This window comes from Panicum virgatum, chromosome 3N, assembly GCF_016808335.1.
Source record: "Panicum virgatum strain AP13 chromosome 3N, P.virgatum_v5, whole genome shotgun sequence".
NCBI lineage: Eukaryota > Viridiplantae > Streptophyta > Magnoliopsida > Poales > Poaceae > Panicum > Panicum virgatum.
Genome location: NC_053147.1, coordinates 6,306,507 through 6,330,316, shown reverse-complemented (window position 1 = coordinate 6,330,316; position 23,810 = coordinate 6,306,507). Strand labels below are relative to the sequence as shown.

Here is a 23,810-nt window from a genome sequence, read left to right as displayed (position 1 = left end):
GGGCCATTTTTCAACACCGACGAGCCCCAGCGGCGGCGACGCCCGAGCTCCGCCAGCGGTGCTCGGTGGTTGCGGGGGGTGCGCAAGCGCAGGCACCCGACCATCGGAGTGCAGCGGAGCTCCTCCACCAAGGCGACGGTCTGACAGCATGGGCAGCCAACCATCCTCGCGCGGCGGCGACGCGGGCAGTAGCAGGAGGCGGCGGAGTTGAGGAGAGGAGGAGCAAGTTGAGAGAGAAGGAAATAAATCCAACAGATGAAGATGTATGCACCAATCTCAAATACTAAAAAGTCAAATAACAAAATAGCTACAAGAAGCTAGATAGGATTTCCCAAAAGTTTTTGTTGTTGTTGGGCCAAAACAACAACGAAGGATAGAGGGGAAAAAAACCACGGATGGAGATGGATAAGACAAAAGATGGAAAAAGTCTTTTTTTGTCTCCCTCAACTTTGAGCCGAATCTGCTTTTCCTTTCTGGACCATAAAACCATCCGTTCAGCCTCCTCAGACTCACAAAACCGTTCACATAACCTCCCTGAGCGGTTTTAGAGTGAGGTGGCAGCGGGTTTTCTATTTTTCTTTTATTTTTTATTTCGACTAAATATTTAAAAAATCACAGTAAATCACAAAAAATCATAAAAGGGAAAATCTAATTTTGTTCAACTCTACGTAAATAGATCTACACATTGAATATATTATATGATATACTTTAGTACAAATTTTTTTCTGTAGTTTTATATATATGATTTTCTGTAATTAATTTATAGTTATAGTCTGCATCATCAAATTACGATGAAAATTTTATGGTGGTATAATCATTATATGATTGAGATGTAGTAAAAATTTTATGATTATCGAATCATGTATGACTGAGTTATTGATTTATCTAGGTTTAACTATAAATTGATCTAGATTTATCTAGGTTTATATAGATAAATCTATAGCTCATTCAAACATAGTCCAATAATTATAAAATTATTACTATAGCTCAATCATATAATTATTAGCCCACCATAAAACTTTCATCGTAATTTGATGATGGAGACTATAACTATAAATTAATTATAGAAAAGCATATATCTAAAACTACAGAAAAAATGTACTAAAATATATCATATAATATGTTTAATGCGTAGATCTATTTACGTGAAGTTCAATAAAATTGGATTTTCCCTTTTATGATTTTTTTATTTACTGTGATTTTTCAAAGATTTAATCAAAATAAAAAATAAAAGAAAAATAGAAAAATCACTGTCACCTCACCCTAAAACCGCTCAGGGAGGTTATGTGAACGGTTTTGTAAGTCTGGGGAGGCTGAACGGACGGTTTTGTGGTCCAGGGAAGAAAAGTAGATTCGGCTCAAAGTTGAGGGAGGCAAAAAAAATTGTTGCTGGGCCGAATAAAACAACAGAAAACGGCCCATCAACAAATCAATAGGGTTTAGATCCCTTTGATTCCGCATGCAGCCTCCTCCGGCGATGGGGCGACGACGTGAGCGTGCAGCCTCCGGTAAAGGTGAGCTTCCCGCCCGCCGTCATCCTCCTCTCTCCATCCCACCCACGTCGGTTGGGAGACAGAGATCTAGGGAGGCGATTTCCACGTTCACGAAATCAATTTGGATCCGGTTACACAGATCCAGACAACCTGCTGCTTTCTATGCATCGGCGAGTTATAATTTCGTGAGTTAGAATTTGGGGCTGTGGGGTTGGAGGCGGGCTTAAAAGAGAGGTAGGACAGGGGGCGGTGGCCGCACCGACGAGCCGCGTGCGATGCGGGCACGAGTGCGGTTACAGTGGAGTGGGTTAGCTGTGACTTGACCGCGGCAGCGAATCAGGCGGAGGCAAAGGGTCTTCAGCCTCATGCCCGGGGCTGGCTGGTTTTACTCTTAATTCATGAACAGGCGATTCGTCTATTTGCGTTTTTTCTTGGCAATCCTTCTTGCTTAAGTTTGCTTGACATCTTGTTTGCAGCTGGCGAATCGAACAAACGTAGTGAGCTTATGTGTCTGCTGTTTGATTCGCCCACTGGTTTTGCAATTTTCAGATTTTTACTTTCGCCTACCTAATGCTAAGAAGGTATGTTGTTCCTCCTCGCTTGGTTTACCGTCTTTTGTTAACTATGAGAATGCTTGTTCCTGTGGTCTATGCCATCAATCTAATTTTCTGTTAATTATTCGCTTCCTATACAGAAAATCTGGGCAGAGTTTGCTAAAGCGGAGCCAACAACTTGTGTTAGTGCCTCCTTCATTCCTTGCTTTCCCTTCTGAGTATTATCTCCTTGCTTGCTTCTTGTCGAATTTCTAAGTAGCTCTTTGCATTGGAGGAAGGATATGAACACAATCTCATTGTTCATTAGTAAAACACATTTTTTTCTCCCCATAAATCTGTTTGTAAAGCATGTAGAATGGTGCTGCTTTTGCTGTAAGGTCACCATAGGTGCAAGGAAATCTCTGAATAATCAATTAACATTCACTGGAACCATTTGTATAATTGTGTGTCTTGCTTTGCACAAATTTTCTAACTAGTATCTGCTTGCTAGGTAGGGATGATAGGGCCTTGACGTGGTGCTACTTCTGAATAACATGAACTTGTGAACTTATTATGATTTCACTGCAAGTATTTGATAAACTAGGACTTGAGAAGGGTATATCTTTATGGTTTTAGATAAACCTACTGAATGCCCCCCTCCCCTTCTCCTGATGCTGAGACATGTATGATAATTGCTTAATTCTTTCTTTGTGCCCATGAACATGCTCATCCATATCTCCTTGTCAGGCTGTAATTCCGAAGGAATTTCGAACTTTTAAGGACAAAGCCAGCGCCATTAATGCTACTGGTGTTAGCGAAGAGCTTTCTGGTATGATCAGGCAGTGGTTGCTTCCTGAGATGAAATTGGCTGTTGGAAAACCTGAATATAAAATGATAATTGAATCAGACTTGGTGAGTATTTGCTCATTGTCTGTTTATATTTTTGAACAACTTTGATGGTCATTGTTGCCTTGACTTCTTTCAGAAAATAACCTGCGTCCACAATGAGATTGTGATGGAGTTAATGTGGGGCATACAACATCTCATGCACAAGTTTGTGCCTGAAGAAAAAGTAGAGGTGGCAAAAGAGGACCGCCTCCCCATGAGTCAAGGACTAAAAATCGTCCTGAGACGTTATGGATTTGATGTCAAACCAGAGATGGTGAGTTCAGTTGTTTCAATTGCCATGCTTTCTGCTATATGGCTCCCTGCCATTTAGTGTTACATTGTACGATAGCTTATGTACTGTGCACTTATAATGCTTTATTTTTCATGGACCAAAGTTTGGGATTCAAGTTTCCATAGAAAAATGTGCCTTTAAAATTTCTCTTTAGTTATGATTTATGAAGCATTGCTCTTTGTATACAGGTCAATGATCAGATCGTTGAGACAGCAGGTGACCTGTTTGAGTGTGATGCGGTCGAAAAGTTATTTTCATCTTACTTGCGCAATGTTAGTCTGTGCCTTAAGGATACATCTTGCATTAATTGTGAGAATTGGGGCAATCTGAAGCTTGCAACAGCTCTGATAGTGATATTTGGCCCTGAAGAAGACGACAATGATTTTCGTAAGGTAATCATACTAACTATTTTGTATGTATTCTCAGCTGCTCACATTGCATTTCGTGGAAGATTGAATCTCACGTAACGTGCTGAATCGTGTTACTTTCAGGTGCTTTCAGAAGATGAGGTATCAAAGTTGATGGATGATGCACGTAAATATTATGGTGTTCTGTCGATGGCCCTTAGCTTGAGAACCTACGAGAAGATTCGGTCTGCCTATCGAGTTAGGAATGAAAAGAAAATATTGTTGGAGTCCTTAATTAAGAAAGCTAAGAAAGCGTTTGAAGCAGAACAAGCCCAAGTGTGTGAGAAGGGTAAGGTGCATGGAGAGTCAGAGCAAACTCCTCAAGAGCATGTGATCTCTGCATCTAAGCCACCTTATGCGTATGAGCATCCTCTGCCGAAGGGTCTCAAGAGATCCTGGAATTCTACTTTTGAGCCAAATGTGCTCAATAAGTCTACCTTTTGTGAAAGCTTATCACTTGGTGAGACTGGGAGCAGGAGGATTGCAAGTATTTCTGAAGCCCAGCCTTCAAGTTCCAAAGCCATTGTGCCATATAAGCCTTTTCCTCATGCTGTGCTGCTGAATCAGAACATTGATGTTGATAATCTTGTGGGCATTTCTGCAGTGCCTCCTCCTTTGACTGAATCTGTAGAGCAAGTTGAAGTTCTTGGTGATGGCAAGGATGAAGACCTTTGTTTTAGCTGAGTTTTCAGACATTTCATCCTCCAGTTAACTGCCAAACGCACGGATGGACGGCAATGGCACAGGAGGAAACGAAAGTTGGAGCAGTGGCTGAGGGAAAGAAAAGTTTTCCAGTGGGTTGTAGGGAATTGCAATCTTTTATAATGGTACCTAGGGAATTGGCTCAAAGCCAATATACCGTATGCAAACACTACAAGAAACCCCACCCACTGCTAATTAGCTGTATCTATTTTCAGAGCTGGGTCTGCTAGAAAAGCAACCTAGTTCCTCCTGGCACTTCGCAGGAAGGAGGAGGTCTGGGTGATCTCTCGCAGCGGCTTGTCGGTGAAGCGGATGAGGTTGTAGGCCCACGCGCCGGCCACCGTCCCCACGATGGGCCCGGCGAAGTACACCCAGATGCCGGCGTAGCGGCCGGCGACGATCGCCGGGCCCAGGGTCCTCGCCGGGTTCATGGACGCTCCTGATATAGGCCTGCGTGCACGGCCATTAGTATACTGCAAATGGGCAGAGTGCTACGGATTCTGTATAAAGTGTCCTTGCATTTACCCTGCGAAGAGGACGTTTAGCAGGACGGTAGCTCCAACAGCAAGGCCAGCGAGTTCACCAATCTGCAAAGAGCAGGAGGGTTAATCAACGATGAATGGTTAAAAGTGACAGCCAACCATAAAATCAACGCTCCGAACAGCGATGGTTAACAGCCATCAGACTGATTTGGTTCCCTATTTTTGTAATTAAAAATTTATTTAAATTTAGATTAGTCTACCTATTCTACAGTGTGTCCGACTAGTAGTTATGTGATGGAGTGTGTATGTGTACGACGATGGTCAAAGCTGAATGCATACACAAGGCCGGGTTTGGTGCTTACGGCTCTGTTGTCCGTGGCGACGCCGCAGACGACGAACATGAGGTTGAAGGAGATGATGAGCTCGATGACCAGCGACTGCACGTCCGATCCCGCCGGCACCGTCCCGAAGAAGTGCTCTCGCGCGTTCCCGAACAGCAGCCGCAGCGTCAGGCTGGCGGCCGTCGCGCCCATCACCTGCGCCGCCGCGTACACCGGCACCTGCCACCACGGGAAGCGGCCGCAGGTGGCGAAGGCGACGGAGACGGCGGGGTTGAGGTGCGCGCCGGAGATGTGGCCCACGGAGTACACCATCACCATCACGGCCAGGCCCCAGACGATGCAGATGCCCGGGAACGTCACCGTGCCGCCCGTGCGCAGGTTCACCGCCACCGCCGCGCACCCGGCGAAGATCAGGAAGAAGGTCCCGAAGATCTCGGCGAGGATCTGCACACCCAAAGCAGGGGCAGGAATCACACTTCACACGTCGCATTCACATCGGTCGCTTGCTTGCCCTAGTTGCCCACTGACTCTTTTCTTTTATCTTCTACGTCGATCGATCGATCGGATAAGAAAGAATCAATTGTATTGCAGCAAGAAGGTGCAGGTGACCAATCATGCAAAGACCAGCTGTTGCGAGATGTGAATTTGGGATCCTTCACCAAGACGACATGACAAGGTGTTTCTGAACTACAGCAAGCAAAGAAGGCAAAAGAATTGTATTCCTTGGATTGGATTTTTACTATGCCGCCGTGCGTTACAGTAGTATTGTTCTGAATTTGGCCATTTCTCACGTGCATCGCAGATCCAAACAGATGACAACTTCTTTCATCTTGTTCTTTGCTTTGTCTGTTGCTCTGTTACAGTGTTTGGACACTAGTGTTCCATCCTTCCCCCTCTGTCTGAAATCTGAATTATTGAACCCACGGATAGTTTTTTCTCAGGAAAAGAAAAACCCCTCTTGCTTGAGCTTTGCTAAACAAGCAAGAACCATAGATTCCTATGACTATCATATACAGAGCCATGCTTCTAGAATCGCGATAAGAAACTCGAGAGCAGCCATCATGGAAGCAAGAAGCATACCTTCTGCACGAACGGGACGGAGAACATGGGGCAGCTGACGGCTCCATCCTGCTCCGAGCTCTCACGGTATGCTTCATCTCCTCCTCGGCCTTCCTCCATACTCACGGTGCTCTCGTGCAGGCCGTTTGCAAGCTCTGCTCCTGCCATCTCTGCCTGCAGCAGCAGCAGCAGCAGCGGCGGCGAGCCTCCCCGCGTTGCAAGGAAGAGGAAGAAGAAGATGAGAAGCAGCAGCTTGGTCTAAGCACTATTTATGGGGTCCAGTTCCAGCCTTCCAGGCTAGATGGCGAGCTGCATGAATCCTAAAAAAAATTATCCTGATTGGCTTCGTCGACTGACCATGGAGACTAGTCTACTTGTATGAACGTGTCCGGAAATTCTGTGAAACGTTGTGCACACAAACGAGTAACGAGCTTTTTTTAAAAAAAAACACAACAATGTGAATGCAAACTCCGTCATGTGAGTTGTTGACAAGTAGCTCCCCCGTGATCAAGAAATATAGCGGCTATGATCTTGAATTTGTCATGCATGTGGTATGATCTTCAGAATCTTTGAAATTGCATTGACTTTTGACATCATACTATGTATGATCGTTGAGCCAGTTTTGTATAAGAGAGTAGGCCCCATTTAATTTTGACACGTTTGTCGTCTGTTCCATTTCTAAAAATTAACCAGAGAGCTTAATGCATTTTTTAAAATAAAAATAATAGATGAGCGCTTAACTAGTCCACGGGGCTGAGATTCAGTCACAAACTTCAAAACTAGCTTTTCTTTTGCCGATTGAGAAAAGTAATCCTTTGGGGTAGTAACGAAAACCAATATTTGTATAACGTTAATCGTCAGGTGATCCCTGTTGTGACACCGACCGATTTCGATAAGATCATCTCTTCCAAATGACCAAATCCACCTCAAGGCAGAGCAGTTCGTCAGTTCGGACTAATCGACCTTCTGTGTGCGCTTTAACAGGATGGTGGTCACGGCATTCTGGTGCTCTTAGCTCTTTATCTAGAAAAAGTTGCTCGTAGCTTCACGAGGAAATGAAAAGGGCTTAGCGTTTTGTCCTCTGGTTCTTGTGCTGGTGTGAGTGTGTGTCAAATTGAAGTCTTTGACGACTTCCAGGCAGGCACCAAGTTGTGCGTTACCACATCTCTATTATTTATGAGGTTTTGGTATTGTTCGTAGATGATGGGATATTTATTTATTTGGTCTTAGCAATAATGAAAGAAGAAGGGTTTAGAGTGCACGGAATGCTGGCGAATATAGTAGACTATAGTTTAGGCCACAATGCTCTCATTAGTCGCTTTCGGATCCTTCTTTTTGATCCGATCCATTTGCCAAGATATTTTTAGTTTCATGGGATTCCACAGGAACTTGTCGTTTCGACTAAAAGTTTTCCTACATTCTCAATTATTTTGGGATCATGAGTTATGTGTACATCCATCAAAGAAGGAGGGGGCAAAGGAGACAGTTCTGCTGGCTTCATTTCCTTTTTCTGGGGTTCCTTTCAAGGAAGTCAGGATGTGCCAACACAAAGTCTGCATAGTCTGCGCAGCTTGACAATGCATAAGAAACCAAAACCAATTTATAGCAGATGCATCACGTAGTAGTAGCTCACATCTGAACTGGCACCGCTATATCCATCCATCCAGTTGAGAGGATGAGGACATGAACTTCTGAAGAATCGAATGAGGTTCTAGGCCCACTCGCCAGCCTCATATAATCGGCGGCGCACACCCAGCTGCTGGTGTAGCGGCCGATTGCCATTTACACGATGTTAAGAATTAAGTTCCACTGAACTTGGCATTTTCGAAGAACTGGTTTCTTCAGTGCCAATACGATTGTTACTTCCTTTTTTGTACTTTATTTATGAGATTAAGAAATACGCCTGAGCAACTGGTTTCTCTTCTCCGTGAAGGTCGCGCCCATCTGATGTTGACTTGCCATGGTGTGAACTGTGAATCATCATAGGAACCGATGACCCGGTAAATTGCCATCAAATTTTAGTTTTGTGGGAATTGCCTCAACTCATTGCATTCAGAGGCTGCGAGTTTCACGGAGAAGAGAAACACAGATCATCACTTCTTTGATTCTTTCATATCTGTTTTCATTTGTGATTAGAATACAGTCCTCGACAACTTCCAAATAGGTCCAACCTTGTGCAAAATAAACCTCTTCCACTGCAGAGTTTTCTTCTTCGTTTTATTGGACATAAGAATTAATTGCTAGATTCTATTCTATCTTAGCAACGATGAAACATGGGCCTGTAGTGCACAATGTAGCAGAATACTATGGTTTAGGCCACAGCGTTAGTTTCTTCCAGATTAACAATTTCCGTAGAATGTCTGCCTGTTCGGTTGGCCAGAATTGGCTGGGTTGGAGCTGAGGCTGAGCCAACGAACCAGCTCCAGGCGCATTCAGCCAGCCCAGCCAGCTGGTTGCAGACCAGCATTCAGGCGCATTTTGCAGATACGCCAAAATGTTTCTGCAAAGAAATGAAACAGTTCTAGTAGTGCTATAGTTTTATAACATAAAACACATCCGAATTCAGCAAGATCCTGAAAGACCAATGCTCACCGGTTATTCTCCAGTATTTCTACTTACACACCAGTTAATACACAAGCCTGACAAAAACTGGGGAAAATTTCTAACTCCATGCACAACGCTCGGTTGCATTCTCATGAATCCGAAATGGAAGTATTCTGAACTTACAAAGTTTCCCAGCATTGTGCAATTTCAATTTCAGTTTGGTTTCAGATTCCAACTACATCATAATATACTCGCATCCAAATTCAGGAAGATCCTGAAAAATTGAAGCTCTACCTGTCTACCACATCTCCTGTTTTGCTGAAATCTCTCTGCTCTACTCCACTCAAGACTCAACTAACCACCTATCTGAGAGAAATGAGCAATCTTTCAACCTGAAACCGCTTCAAGAACTGATAGGCACGGCACGCAAAAGGGGCACCTTCTCCACGGTGCAAGCCGGCGGCTCAGCTTGGCGTGACGAGATCCTGGTAATATCTGATGGCCTCCCTTGTGTCTTCGTACGCCGCAGCGACGTCCAAGAACGCCACCACCCTCTTGAGCTCCTGGTCGTTGTCATCGTCCACAAACGGCGCCACAGGAATGGCGTTCTCCGGCTGCAGGGCGTAGGCATTGGGGTTATCATCGACGATGACCGCGCGGTCCAGCGCCCGGCCTGTGGCGGCGAGATCCTTGACGAACCTCCCGTCCCCGGCGTCGCGGCACGCGCCGCGGTAGAGGCGGTGCGCGAACACCTCGCCGTCGGGGTCGAGGCGGTCGAGCACGAGGGAGGCGTACTCCTGGAGCCCCGCGGTGAAGACGACGACCTCGAAGCTCTCCGCCGCCGCGCGGAGGAAGGCCTCGACGCCCGGGCGCTTGGCGACGTAGAAGGTGACGGCCCGGCCGCCGATGACGGGGCGCACGGTGAAGTCGAACCGCGCGGGCGGCGGGTCGGTCTGGGAGTGGATGAGCGTCTCGTCGAGGTCGAGGAACAGCGTCCGCCTCCCCGGCGACGGCGGCGGCGGGAGCGCTGCGGGCTGCGCGCGGGCCGCGGCGGGGTTCTGCGAGGGCGGGGGAGGGGGTGTGGCGGGAGGCGAGGCGGAGCGGAGGCGCTGGAACCCCGCGGCGGCGGCGCGGCGCTTGCGCGGGGAGCCGAGGACGGCGAGGCGGGCGAAGAGCTTGAGGAGGCGACGGCGGCAGGAGCGGAGGGAGCGGTCGAAGGTCGCGGCGACGGCGGCGGGCGCGGACGCGAGGGACTTGAGCGGGCTCCCGCGGCGCTTGGTGGTGGCGTAGGGCAGGCGGCGGCGGAGCGAGTGGCGGCGCCGCGCCACGGGTGACGGCGACGGCTTCGGCGGTGTGACATTGGCCGCCCCGGCGCCGAGCCTGGGCGACGGCGGCGGCTTCGTGGGCGTCCTCGACACCATATCACGGCGCTGCGGTGGCTGCTATTGCTGCTCTGCGCGGGCGCTGGAGGCGGCGGGCGGGAGTGGTGGCCTGGTGGGGGGAGAGAGGAGCAGCGTTTGGGTTTTTGTGGAGGGAGATTTTGCAACGGTCGAGAGCGCGGAAGCGGAATGGAATTCGTGGGCGATTTGATTTCGCGGCGGAGGCAACGGTCGGCTTGGACTGGCCGATTCACGTCTGACGTGTCTTCTGGCAACCCAGCGATTTTTTTTATTTTAATCCTTTTTAATTTAATATTTTAATAATAACGCGTGCATATCTAAATTTTCAAAAACTAACCCTTTTGCTCGCGCCAAGATCTGTGGCGCCACATGCTTTGGCACAACCAGGTTGCGAGCGCCCGCGGCCAGGCAGCTGACGTGGCAAGGCTGAGTCGCACCATGCCCCGTGGCGCGACTCAGCTGAATATAGTCCCACCCACTGGACGGCCTCTTCCTCCACCTCCCTTTCTTTTTTCCTTCACTCCCCACCCGACCTGAGCTCCATGGCGCCGCCCGTCACTGTCCCCCTCTAGATCCACTCGATCTTCCACCCGATTCAAAGGGGAAACGAAGGGAAATCGATCCATGAAGGTAGCTCATCCACTCTATCCGATTGGTTTTCCTCCATTTCTTGGTTTTGTTAGGGTTTGAGTTGGCTAGACTTTAGGTAGGATTTGAGTTGAAATGGGGCATTGAGTACGAATCAGGTAGGATTGAGTACGAATGGGGGGATTGAGTTGGCTCAAAGATAAGGTTGGAAGGAGGAAGAAAAGACGGCTCCGTAATGAGATGGATCAAATTAGTGGTTATGATGATGATATCTATGGTTATGGTGATTTCAACCAAGAAAGTTCGAAGGTTCGGTGTAGCATCTGCCATAAAGAGGGTCACCGAATGGAGAAGCACAAGAAGGGCCCAAAATTTTGCCCAAAAACCAAAGAAATAGAGTGTCGAGAAATAGTTCGGCCGTGGTAAGAAAATAGTTGTACATAATAAAGTGTTTTGATTTTTTTGAAACTTTGATTAATGCTTCATACCGTGTGAACCACTGTAATTTTATATTGTTTATGTTCAAATAGTAGTATTCCGATTATTTCCTACTTTTTTGCAGGATGTTGCCTTCACGGAAGCGTAAAAGTGTGTACTCCGAATATGATGAGAATGCCCCCGTGCCTTCCCCGTTGCCAATCCCGAATTGTGAATGTGGAATTCCAGCAGAGGTGAAGCAATCAAGGCATCCGAAACAGCTGCAAGAGCTTACTACACGTGCTCTCGGGAGTGGAGTGTGACCATGTGTTTTGGGTGTCCGATCACGTGTAACCCATGCGACTTTTTTCAATGGATTGACGGACTTGAGAAGTTTGACCCTAGAATTCGTTTATTTCCTTATCATGAGAATGAAACTAAGTCATACAATGAGTTCAAGCGATGGGTGCCTCCTCCACCAAATCCTCCTTCGATGACGCCGGAAGAGAAGGCCGAGGCTGCAAGCATCCGTGTTACAAATCGGCCACTGTGCCACTGTGGAGTCCCTTGCAAGCTTCAAAGACCTAACCTTGAACTACCTGTTAAGTTCACACCGTTCTTCCGTTGCAAACTAACAACACATGTAAGATTTGTCTGTTACCTATGTCATTACCATGCTGTCATATTTGTTCACAAATTTGCATTAATAATATTAACTCCGCTCTAGGACGGGTGGCCACTGTGATTTCGAAGAGTACATCTACGGTCCGAAAAGTCATTGGCCAACCGAAGAGGAAGTGCAAGCATTCGAGAGTGGGAAAGAGAAATGGCCATGCGAAAGGACTCCTCGGCTTCGGTGCAAGTGTGGCATCTTGGCTCGTAGAGGTATGGTCCCGACGGAGCTTGGCTATGGCTGGTTTTGTGAAAACTCGTACGGAAATTATTGGGTAAGCAACTTGTACTATTTGCATTGTTATTTTTCGGGAAAAACTTTGATATTGTGTATACTTTTGGTTGAACATCTTGTTCATGTTGCAGGACTCAACAATATAAAATAAGAGGGCAAACTGAGCGCCAGTATTCATTATCCCTCATGCATTGCGGACTAAGATTCATGTTTTCCACCTCCATGCGATTGTATGGTTGCCATTCAACCTAATACGACATGTTCAATATGATTACAACAAATTAAGGACTATATATTACATGAATTGCGGTAGAGGAGGTGGTTATAGACTTACGTGTGCAGCATTTAGGCAATCAAGGGCATTGCTGTAGTCTATGTACCGCCTTCCTGGATTACCGTGCACGGTACCAATATTGTTCCATAACCAACCCACTATAGCCACAACCTCTCCCTCGTACAATGGCGTAACCTTAGATATAACAATAAATAATGACATTAGCGAATTTTGAAGATTACCCAAACCTAACAACAACAATGCAAAAGTAATGAACAAATAAAATACTTACTCCATGAGCATAACACTCCGGCCGGCCAACAGGAAGGCGCTCCCACATCCACAGTTGCAATAGGTAAGCACAACCACCAAGATTTGCACTATCTTTGCTCCGCCTACAAGCATCACACAGCTGACGGTACAACCACCCAAGTGTTGCGTTCCCCCAGCTGAAAGTGACAATGTTGTCCCAGTCTTGACCAATTAGTTCTAGCCACATCCATGAGATTGTGTTCTCGCTCGAATCAGGAAATAGAAACCCGGCGAGCAATTGCCATAGCCATGCCCGAGCGAACCTAGCAACCGTCCCGCCATTAGCATCCGCTCCAGGTGGTGTACCAAAATGTTGTGTCAACCAAGCTGAGGTCACTCCCAGGCCTCTTATCCTTCGTGTCTTCCGGTGGTTCGGGTGGGTGCACTCCAAACAACAGCTCCACTCCTTCTCTCCATCCATTTGGACAGATGCTACTAGTTACGGCTCTACCATCTATACGAAGCCCAAATAGCATTGCCACATCTTGGAGTGTAATTGACATCTCACCGCTGGGAAGGTGGAATGTGTGTGTCAACGGCCTCCACCGGTCCACCAGAGCTGTTAAAGCTGTATTGTGCATACCGGGGAGGCCCTCCTTGACTAGCCACGCCAACGGGAGGAATCCAGCCCGTTTTAGGTACGGTGCGTACCTATCGTCCCACCGCAGAGGCTTGTGCAGGCGGGGGCGTAGAGGCTTCAAAACCTACAAAAATATCAATGAACTTTATAATCAACTAAAATCAAATTAATGACTTGACAAAAATAAAAACGAACACAAGTTCACCTACGTACGCTCTTCTTGTATCTTGCCACGGTGTCGCTCATCGTAATGTATCTCCAGGAGAGGGTAGCGCGGGTGGTGTGCCATCTACATACAAAAAGTAATATATAATAAGCAATCCCTTTGTTTCGTCAGACTTGTACTATGAACACTGGTTCATGAATGTAGCTGCATGTTGTGGTCATGGTTCATGAATGTTTCAAAGGTTCACACTCATGACTCAACCCTGGCCCTTTCAAAGTTCCAAAGCATAGCAATGGCCCAGAGAAAAAATAGATTTAGGCAAAGTAGGCTAGACTCATTGAGGGAAAAATGAGCACTGGAAAATTGAGAAAAATAAGGTTTAGCCATAGTAGCAACTACCAACATTCTGATAATTTATTAGCAAGTAGTAGGTATAAGCAAGCATGAGCACTAGAAATTTGAGATGGAATAACTAGAATCCTCTTACTCACCTCTGTAATCGAGAGAACCAGGGGCGGATCTGGATCCGGCGGCACGAATGGCCCTAGCGGAGGCGGCAATGGCGGCGGCCGGTGGCGGCTGCTGCTCCGCAATGGCAGCAGTAGGGGGCAGGCCGTGCAGGGCCCCGGCGGCCGGTCCGCAGGGGGGCGCACGGGTGCAGGGCGCCGGGGGCGGTCGCCAGACCGCGGGTGGGGGGCGGGTGCAGGGCGGGCGGCAACGCCGGCCACGGGCAGGGGAGCTTGCTGCAGTGCTCCGGCGGCCGCAGGTGGTGAGCGGCTAGGTGGATCGCGGGCGGCGGTCGGGCGGGTCCCCGGGTGAGGCTCCTGGACTCAAGATACAAGATAGGGAAGTGAGGTCAAAATTGGCTGAGTCGCGTGAATTACGACTAAATCCCACCCATTTTAGTATTATTACAGAGCGAGCCGGAGACACATGCCGCTGCACAGCTCGCATCGTCAAAAGGGCATCATGCATGGAGTGAGTGTATGGTTCAGCAAACACCATGACCATGAGAGACAATGTGATCCAGTGGCATATATGGTATAAGATTCGTCCGCATAGCATAGCATTTCCTAAAGATCTATATATATATATATATATATATATATATATATATATATATATATATATATATATAGCACCGTCAGTCATGGCATTGTATAATTATTTAACTACGATACGATTCAATGGTTAAGAGAACCAGATAACAACTTCAACTAAAGTGGCTAGCTGCCACACCATCTTTTAGTGGTACAGGCACCACACTTGTAAACTAGTATCAATATTAAGATATTTAGTCAACCGTACCCTCTTATTGTCATTCCATTAAGCTGCCTGTGTGTAAATTACTTGATGGAAACCTTGCGTTCAATATATGTTTTAGATGGGTGATTATGCTTTAATGCTACTCCCTTTTCTGGGCCTTGAAAACATTGTAGTAGATGGGCCGGATCCTATTCTTGAAAACAAGTGTCTAATTGGGCTGAGACCGGGTCTAAATATTGGCCTATACAAAAAAATAGTAAATTCCATTGTTCTATCCATAAATAGGAAGAAACATACTACAATTAATTTTACTTCAATTTTTAAAATTAAATGTCAGATTGGCCCCTAAGGCTCAAAACAAAGTGGGCCGCTTGATGGAATTGCCCCTATCGACCATGTTGGAATATAAGTGAATTGCTCATCTCTCTCCATCAGCTTAAAGTTTTGGGTTTAATTGTTTGCTGCATGCAACTCAATAGACCAAACTTACAACGTTCACAGTTGGTTGCTTCTCTGTCCTAATGAAATACATGCATGGCTCATTCAACATTCAACTAGTTCTGTTAATTAAATAGCTTATCACACTACTATAAGGCAAGGATACGAATGCCACAGAAACGTAATAGCCGGCCGGCCCATTGTAAATTAAAATAGCTTGTATGTCGAAACCAAAACAGGGGAACCCATTTTTAATTTGCACCCGATACCGGTTTACCACTGCACTTAGACCATGCATGTGCACTACAATCTACTTAACAATCAATTTGGATAACACTGTGGTGCAAGCAAACGTGCATCTTGCTGCCATAAGCAACCTTTCTTCAAGAAAAGCTCCAGGTTTGGTTCTATGCTTTGTCATCGGTGCATGCATGTGTGCTCATGCTATCTTAGTTTATATGCAAGTCCTAATCCAGTTGCACGTATTCTAACAAATTGAAGTAATGGTGCCTCCACGTTTTGTACAAAGTTTCTCGTCACCAAGTGCATCAGAAACCAATCGTGCATTGCACAACAACGAACTGTCCCCGTGATGTCATTTCAAAAAACACACTTGCTTGACCCATAAATGATAATATTTCTTTAGGACATGGACGGCAAATACATGCCGCCGTACATGTTTTCTTCAGATAACACGAAGTCAATTAATTCTGGCCTATATATTGTTTCAATATAAGCAGCCGGTTTCTTATTACAACACTTCCAGAATATAATCCAACTGCTATCACAAATCGAGAGACTAACATGAAGGACAATATCAAACATTAATTGCATAAATAGTATGTTGTTACTAAATTTTCATCCTTATGCTGCGTTTGTTAATTTGTATACGTGTTGTGACAAAAGGACACAAATATTGGCACTTTGGCACTAGGGAGAGAAAATAGTAAAGCATGCATAATGCAAAACCAATGTGCATGTCAGTCAGACCTGAGAGAGGTGAGCCAAGTGGAGAGTACACTAGGCAAGTCAAAAAGGAGGATAAGATTGGATGATTGTATCACAGAAAGTTAGAATCCCAATACATATATAGTTCCCTTTATTTAGAGGCCCAATACACAGTAGTTCCCTTTTGCAGATTTGACTTGTGAAAGTGGCACGTTTATTAAACAATCCAATGAATTTGCATCAGTTTTTTTTTCTTTGTTGGGAACTTATCTTGTCACATTAAGTTATTGGTCAAAGTTTTGTTTAATATACACTATTTCATAAATGGTATGGCATATAATTTACTGGTCTATAATTGGTGAAAACTTATATTAAGCCACTTGCTAGTATCATATATAAGATTGAATGTTCTGCAGGCAATATCTCACTCCCCCCACTAGGTGCATCTATGATAACACCCACTTCAAATTAGAATTGCAAGTTGCAGCAAGAGTCAATTCTGGTCGTCCGTTAGTTTAATTTTTTCTATTAAATGAATTATTTGACTACATATCTGTGAGACCTAACTCATGACTGCTGCTGGTGACATCAAATCTTAGAGCTCTTTTATGGCGCACAATACTGGAACAAGAACATCAAACCCCTCATGAAAGACATGCAACAAACAATTTCACAACATTCAGGCTTTGTTTCAGCTCTCCTTCTTCCTGCCTTCGTCGATCGTGCATCATATCTGAAAAGCTGTTTGACCACATTAAAGCTCCTTTCCAGGACCAGTTAAACACAGAAATTTTCACTGTTTCCAGAAAGGTGAACGCGGTGCAACCTCATCAAGTGTCAATGTGTCATGCACATTTGATAGAATGAACTATATGTCTGCAATAATTCCATATTATTTTCACTGTTGTAGTATCTCTTGAGCAGAAATGAAGTCCTGTCTTGAAAAGGAAGTGCCACTCGATCCGTTGCCGTAAGATCAGTACCAAACGATACATTTCTTTTCCTGACAGACTAACACTACATCATGCACTGAACTGTGTGAACGAAAAGCCAGGTGATATGGTTTGAGAATTTTTACAATGATTGAGAAAAATAAAAGCCGTCTATCTAACAGAATCGTACGGTGGTTAAGATATGAAGTACCTGAAAGTACCTAGACTAAATACCTGGTGGTACAAAAATATGGAACAAAGTACCAAAAAGTGGGACCAAATACTTAATTTAATTCAATTTTTGTAAATACCTTCCATTGATCAACGGCTAGAAAAAAATTCAAGATAAAAGTACTTGAAAGTATCCATTGGTACTTTACAATCATTGTAACAAAGCTCATGGTATTTTACAATTACCTGTTTTTAAAAAGACTCCAAAAGTACGAGTTACCAATACAGAGTGCTCGCTCTCTACGCCTATCTGTCTAAGTGCTTTATTTCTGCTCGACTCAGTGGGACAAGAAAAGCATATGTGACGGAAGGGAGGACCTGGGCATCTGAAATCAACCATTGGCTACCTTTCTGCTTTCGCCCATGATGAGTGCAAACTGATACACTATGTCAATTTGTTTTTATTTCTTTGAATAATCCAGCTAAAAAATGGGGGGGGGGGGGGGTTAACCAAAATTTTAAAAATAATTAAGTAGGAAAGATATGTTTTGACAACTTTTGAACTGTGCCTTAGTTACAAGTGACAGAGTTCATTTCTTTAATTATATATTTGTATAAGCATCAGAGCATGTGCGACACCTAGTTAAAAATCAATCCCTAAAAAAATATTGATCCAAATTATAGACCATTTGATTTTTCTAACTCCAAGTTTCACCATTCGTCTTATTTTAAAATTTGTGCAAAATATCACTTCTTTTGTTGTGGCTTCTTTTATCAATACAAGTTCTTCAAGTATAACCGAAGTTTGACTATATTTGTACAAATTTTTTGAATATATAAGACGAATGGTCAAAGTTGAGGTTAAAAAATTGAAACGACCTATAATTTGGAACGAAGAGAGTACATGTTATAGAAATAACCTCGTTTTCTTACTACCAGAACGGGAATTCATTCAGATTCTTTGGGATATTTGCTTTGATAAATTTTTTATGTCTCTCAACTGTTTCCATATAACTAGCTACGGAGATAGTATATCAGTTTTTTATACTGTTTTGCATTAAAAAATAATCTTTTGAGCCATTTTTTTCGATGTTCTGAACGAACTTCAGTACTGAATTCAAACAGTAGTGCTCCTCGACGCATAATGGAGGAGCGTACATATTGACTACGACAACCCGTTAGGCATTAGCGTCTAAAAGCCCTGAAAAATGAACCACTTGCTCACTGCTATTTTGTCACCACATATATATGCTACTGGCAGAGCTCCACTGCTGACTCCTATAAATATGGCCATGTTGCTCGCATCCTCCCATCAAAGCGCGCGCGCGCACACATACGAGCCCACATTTAATTTGCATCTCTCTGCTCCCACAGACCAACCTGCAATGGCTTGTCCCCAGATGACATTGGTGATCTTCCTCGTCCTCCTCCTGGCATCATCTTCACCTTGTCTTTCTCGAGCCAGGGTGATGATCCTAAGTGATGACCATGCACAACCTAACAGCATCAAGAGTAGAAGTATCAGTACTACTAGCCATGCGGCCACTTCTACAACTACCACCACCACTTCACCTCAGCAGCTGGCACAAGGAGTGGCGTTGCCGTCGCCGCCGGTGGCGCCGGCAACCGGCGACGTCGACCATCCTGAGAGCAACGGCGGCTGGATACCGGAGGGATCGGTGCCGAGCCCCGGCGTCGGCCACCATCCCTAGATGGCGTGTCGCGTGTCCATGTATTCTGTGTAACCGTACGTACATACTTGTGTCATCTGTGTGAGTCTGGCTGAAACCTAACTAAAGCTAAGCTAGGTAGTATGTGTCTCTGTATTTTTATATGGCTTTTGCATGTTCTTTCTTGTTCTATATACGTTCACAAAATTTTTTAAAAAAAGTTTCAAAGCGAATTCAGGATATGAATAGATATGATCGGCTTGAGTTTTCTATTCAGTGATGATATATCAGTGCCAGTGTTTGTAGAGGCGACAGCGACATCAACATATTGCACTGGATTTGATTTCTGTATTGGAGTCATGTCCCAGTGGCGCCACTATATGTATTGACGCTTAATGGGAACTGGGGGCACTTCTTGCCTTAATAAAGTACCATGTGAGGCAGTGGTGTGCTAGCTGCGAGTTTTGACGTGTCCAATGACATCACTTCCCTACTATATATACTGACTCTGTTAAGAAAAGAACAGAGAAAAAAACATGGAGTGTTTGGACAATCATCAGCTTCTCTCTTTACAAAACACGAGCAGAATCTCGATCGGTTGCAAAACCCCTTCATTTTGCGGAAGTGGTCAAGAATGGTCGAAATGGAGAGTACATGGGAGGAGGTGAGAATTGGATCGAACCTAAAAAATCATCGATGGAAGGACAAGCAGGCCAATCTCTCTTCTAACAGTTGCCTACGCACTGAGCTTAGGAACGACGACATCACTGCTGCAGCAGGACGTACGCGTACATATCGTCAGTGTCAACCCATCTATGCTGAATTGCTGACCCAAAGTGCAACCAGCAAGTAGCCCCCACAATCGATGTGGGGTGGATTAAGAATAGAATAATGACGGCCACGTAGCAGGATGTCAATGTCCACTTGTAGTTCCTAAGTGGTAGTTTATTTAGAGTTTTGAGGCTTGCATGGTTCCTGAGCGGAATCACAATGCAACAAGCATCAGTCAGAGTTTGAGTCTTTGATCCTGAGTAAATTTATATTAGCAAATACTCCATCTGTTCCAAATTATAGACCTTTTTAGCAAATCTAGATATATTATTTTTGCTATGTATCTAGACATAATGTATATCTAGATGCACAATAAAATTTATGTATCTAGATATGTGAAAATGACCTACAATTTAGAACGGGGGAAGTAATATAATTGTTTCTCCTTGGCGGATAATAAATTTAGCATAGTGGTGTATAAAAAACAAATGGTGCATCCTGTCTAAGCATTCATTATATTATTCTTTAGTGGTGTGGAAATATAATCCAATCCATTATTTCACCTGGAGTTCACAGTTACATTTTTCTGGATTTTGTCTTTATTTATCAACTACCGAGCCGTTTCTTCAATTTTCTAAATGTTGCCGACTCTAAACTAAATCTTTATTGCTAAACCTCACCTGAGTGATTTGGAGGCTCTGCTTACTTGAATTTTCTTCTTCCTCATCTACAAATTCTTCTCCAACTCCGGCGAGCAACTCTGGCGAGATTAGGGTTCAGGTTAGGGTTCGAGGTTGCTGGGGTAGGCTGCTGCTCACCGCTAGCCTTAGAAGGAGGGCCGGCCGCGGCAGCCCTAACTCGCCCGCGCCGGAGGGGTGGCGGCAGGTGGCGGGCTGGACTGGAGGTAGAAGATGGCTGGAGATAGAAGATGAAGTGGAGGTAGAAGATGAAGGAAGCTATTGGATTTAAATCCAAAGGTAAAAAAATCGAGTGAGGAAAGGTAAAATTTCACTCAAGTGAGGGATAGACACTAATGCATGGTTAAAAGTATTTGCCACCTGAAAATTGCATCACTAATAGTTCGGTATATTATCGCATTTTTTACTGCGACGGTGTGCGAGTTTCTTAATTTAATTCTCTCACTGAATGCATGGCACTAGCTACCAGTCATCAGCACAGTACATGGTTCATCAATCATCTCCAAAAGAAGAAATGCACAAATTGTTCACCGATATGCATGCATGATGGAGCGGCCAGGATTATTGTAGCATATCGTGCTCAGGGGGTCGGTCCTACGTGTGCGGTGTGCGCCCAATGCCAGAGGTCAGAGCCCCATGAGTAGCACGCTTGACATGATAGGTTATGCTTCCACGTGGCAATTTCTTGAGGCCTCAGCAGCCCAACCAAGCAAGTTCTCTGAACCAGAACGGAAGGCATGACGTGTCGGAAAGAAAAGAAGGAAGGCGTGAGGAACAGGAGCCGACAGTGCACCAATCAGCACTAGTACATGGAGAGCAATTTTAATTATGAGATTTGAATTGAAACCCATTTAAAATGTGATTGCGATGTGTGCCTCACATAGTTGACCTGGTCTCAAAAGTTTACTCCCCATGCAGCTGGCTCACACAAAGATTGCACGCGCCTAGAGCCTGCTTGGCCGCCCTCCCTGCTTCACCTGCTGGCCTATAAGTACATGGCCATCCTCCTCACATTCTCATAGCAAAACACACACACACACACACACACACACACACACACACACACACACACACACACACACACACACACACACACACACACAAATAAATTCTTCTCTCACAAGTAGTGCCAACGTAGAGGAACAACAAGTCTCTCGAGAGTTTTCATAGCAAACTACTTGCCAAGACACACCAACTCTTTCAGAGTTTTCATGGCTTCTTCCTCACACAAAATTGTGATCGGCCTGTTCGTGGTGATCCTCTTGTTGACATCATCGCCGCCCATGCTACAAGCTAGGATGATGGCGCCAGGTGACCGTGCACGAGGAGATCAAGCGCATGTCAAGGAGAGTGCACCGAGCCCTGCTATCGGCACCATTATTGCTACCGCTCCGCGGATGCCACCCTCGCCGCCGCCGTCCGGCAAGCCGGAGATGGCCGTCGCCAAGCGCTGGGGGACGACCCAGGTCGCCGATGGGTCCGTGCCGAGCCCAGGCGTAGGCCACTAGCAAATGCTACTTGGCATGCAAATGTCGTCTCTACGTACGTATATATAGATATACAAATTAAATAAAAAAGCAGCTACGCATATATAGCTAGCTATTATATACTCATGTGACAGTGAATACATGCACTATGTTGTAAAAATGAATTAATAATACCAGTCCAAGGTTGCATGTTGTAATACTTAGTTCTCTTATGAGTTATACTCCCTCCGTCAGGTTTCATACTGCATAATAATGTACTTTCTCTTTAGGCACAACAATGGAGAAATCTTGCATGTGCAGAGCGTCGCAAATTGCTGCTCAACCAAAACCTTATGTTTCTCACCTCCTCGCAAATTTCGAGTATATTATGTCAACATTCCTCCGCACTTGAGTTTCTTAGCTTTGTGTCTTTCTCGTGATTTTGTTTATATCATTGCATAATTTTCTTTCTATCATTGCAATAACACCGGAACAGGGGAAGACGAATTTTCACATAATTCCAATTTTTCTAATTCTCTTAAAGGCTTTTTAGTTTTTCTAAAGAATCTAGATGACTGCTTATGTGTCTGAATACATATTAGCCTATACTATACAGTATACACATTTTAGTGGGCATGCATGGCAACCAGCAATATACAAAAGAACGAGGCATCTGCTGCTCATCCACCATCTAAATGCTTTTTTTTTTCTGATGGGAACCTTGCTTCGATATTTTAGCATGCACTAAGTTCACAAAATGCTTTATTAGGTCCCATTTGGATCACCTAGGGCTCAAGTTTAGTCCAGACTAAACTTTAGGTGACTGAATATTTTAGTTTATGGCTATCTAGATCTATGGACTAATATAAACATTAGGTGGAAAACCATTTGAAGCACATAAATGAGTGAAACTAAACTTTAATCCAAATTAGGTAGGTTATATAGACTAATGGACTAAACTTTAGTTGAGATGAAACTAAACTTTAGTCCAAACCTGTTTGGATTATCTAATGGACTAAACTTTAGATCCAAACAAAGCATGATCCTTAGTTCCGCCGAATAATTTTTGCATTAATTTTTCAGCTGATACCACAGATCTTCTTCTTCTTCTTCTTCTTCTTCTTCTTCTTCTTCTTCTTCTTCTTCTTCTTCTTGTTACGAAGGAAAATAGGATTAGTGATCAATTTATTATTAGATTTATTACATCACTAGGCAGTTACAAATCACACCAAGGGGCCATTCACGAAGGGGCCTGTCCTTTCATGAATAGACATCCTTTCCCTCTTGTACATATAAATACTGTGGTTCAAACCATCAATCAATACCATAATTCATTCCCTCAATCCTTTCTCTCATTCACTCTACAACACTTCTTTTGCTTTGTTTATCAATAACCTCAGTTAGTACGTATATTCCCCAAATAAAATGCGTTCTAAATATGAATAAGCCCAAAAGGTAGAGGCACACAGCACATTCACACGCGGCATTGGCTAGGACGCACGAAGGTTCCACGCGGCGCCTTGTGGTAACCCGAGCCAGCAGCAACACTCTCACAAAAATCTTTGGCCCAAAACTAAAGGCGCGAATAATTATTAATTAAGTACAGGGTAGTGCTCAAAATAGTACACTTTGCTGGGCAGCTTTATAGCGAAAATGTGTAACGGTGATGTGTGCTCCACTTGTTTTGACTAAGCCACAAAACTAAAAACTTGTCACGGCCACGCAAAGCACACGCTTCCTGGGCCCCTCTCTCCTGTCCTCACCTATAAATGCATGCCCTGGTTGCTCACATCTTCTCATCGAATGAAGCTCATATCTTCTCGGTCGATCACCTGCTCGATCACCTCTCCTCACAAGCAAAAGCAACCGATATAGGAAACCTCTCTCTTGTGTGATTTCTTCCATTTAAGCTTAGCTCGCTTTAGCTTGCAACCTTATTAGCTTGCCCATGGCTGCCTCACATGGTGCTGCCATTGCGATCGTCACCAGCTTGCTTCTGTTGGCATCGTCGCAGTCGTCTCTCGTGCACGCGAGGATGATGCCAAGGGATGATCATTCTCATTCG

General features: G+C 44.7%; 3 protein-coding genes and 1 long non-coding RNA gene across 5 annotated transcripts; 2 read left to right on the top strand and 2 right to left on the bottom strand.

The window, feature by feature from the left end:
• Positions 1-1,795: 1,795 nt before the first annotated feature.
• LOC120663980 lies at positions 1,796-4,529 on the top strand. Of its 2 annotated transcripts, XM_039942936.1 has the most exons (6): positions 1,796-2,074; positions 2,188-2,229; positions 2,774-2,938; positions 3,012-3,188; positions 3,395-3,598; positions 3,698-4,529. In XM_039942936.1, the coding sequence occupies exons 3-6, from the start codon at positions 2,858-2,860 to the stop codon at positions 4,295-4,297; spliced, it is 1,062 nt and encodes a 353-aa protein (XP_039798870.1). In that variant the 5' UTR covers positions 1,796-2,074; positions 2,188-2,229; positions 2,774-2,857; the 3' UTR covers positions 4,298-4,529. The 2 variants fall into 2 exon arrangements, with proteins under 2 accessions (XP_039798870.1, XP_039798871.1); XM_039942937.1 differs by lacking the exons at positions 1,796-2,074; positions 2,188-2,229 and adding an exon at positions 2,237-2,642.
• On the bottom strand, positions 4,386-6,588 carry LOC120663981 (aquaporin NIP1-3-like). Its single transcript, XM_039942938.1, has 4 exons — positions 6,219-6,588; positions 5,160-5,582; positions 4,841-4,902; positions 4,386-4,765 (listed from the first exon to the last, which is right to left on the bottom strand). The coding sequence occupies exons 1-4, from the start codon at positions 6,363-6,365 to the stop codon at positions 4,555-4,557; spliced, it is 843 nt and encodes a 280-aa protein (XP_039798872.1). The 5' UTR covers positions 6,366-6,588; the 3' UTR covers positions 4,386-4,554.
• LOC120663982 lies at positions 5,499-6,598 on the top strand. Its single transcript, XR_005670676.1, has 2 exons — positions 5,499-5,636; positions 5,730-6,598. It is a non-coding gene; the product is annotated as an uncharacterized LOC120663982 (long non-coding RNA).
• A 2,160-nt stretch (positions 6,599-8,758) lies between these two features.
• LOC120663978 (probable C-terminal domain small phosphatase) lies at positions 8,759-10,295 on the bottom strand. Its single transcript, XM_039942934.1, has one exon. It carries the CDS (start codon positions 10,160-10,162, stop codon positions 9,206-9,208), a length of 957 nt encoding a protein of 318 aa, XP_039798868.1. The 5' UTR covers positions 10,163-10,295; the 3' UTR covers positions 8,759-9,205.
• Between the last annotated feature and the right edge of the window lie 13,515 nt (positions 10,296-23,810).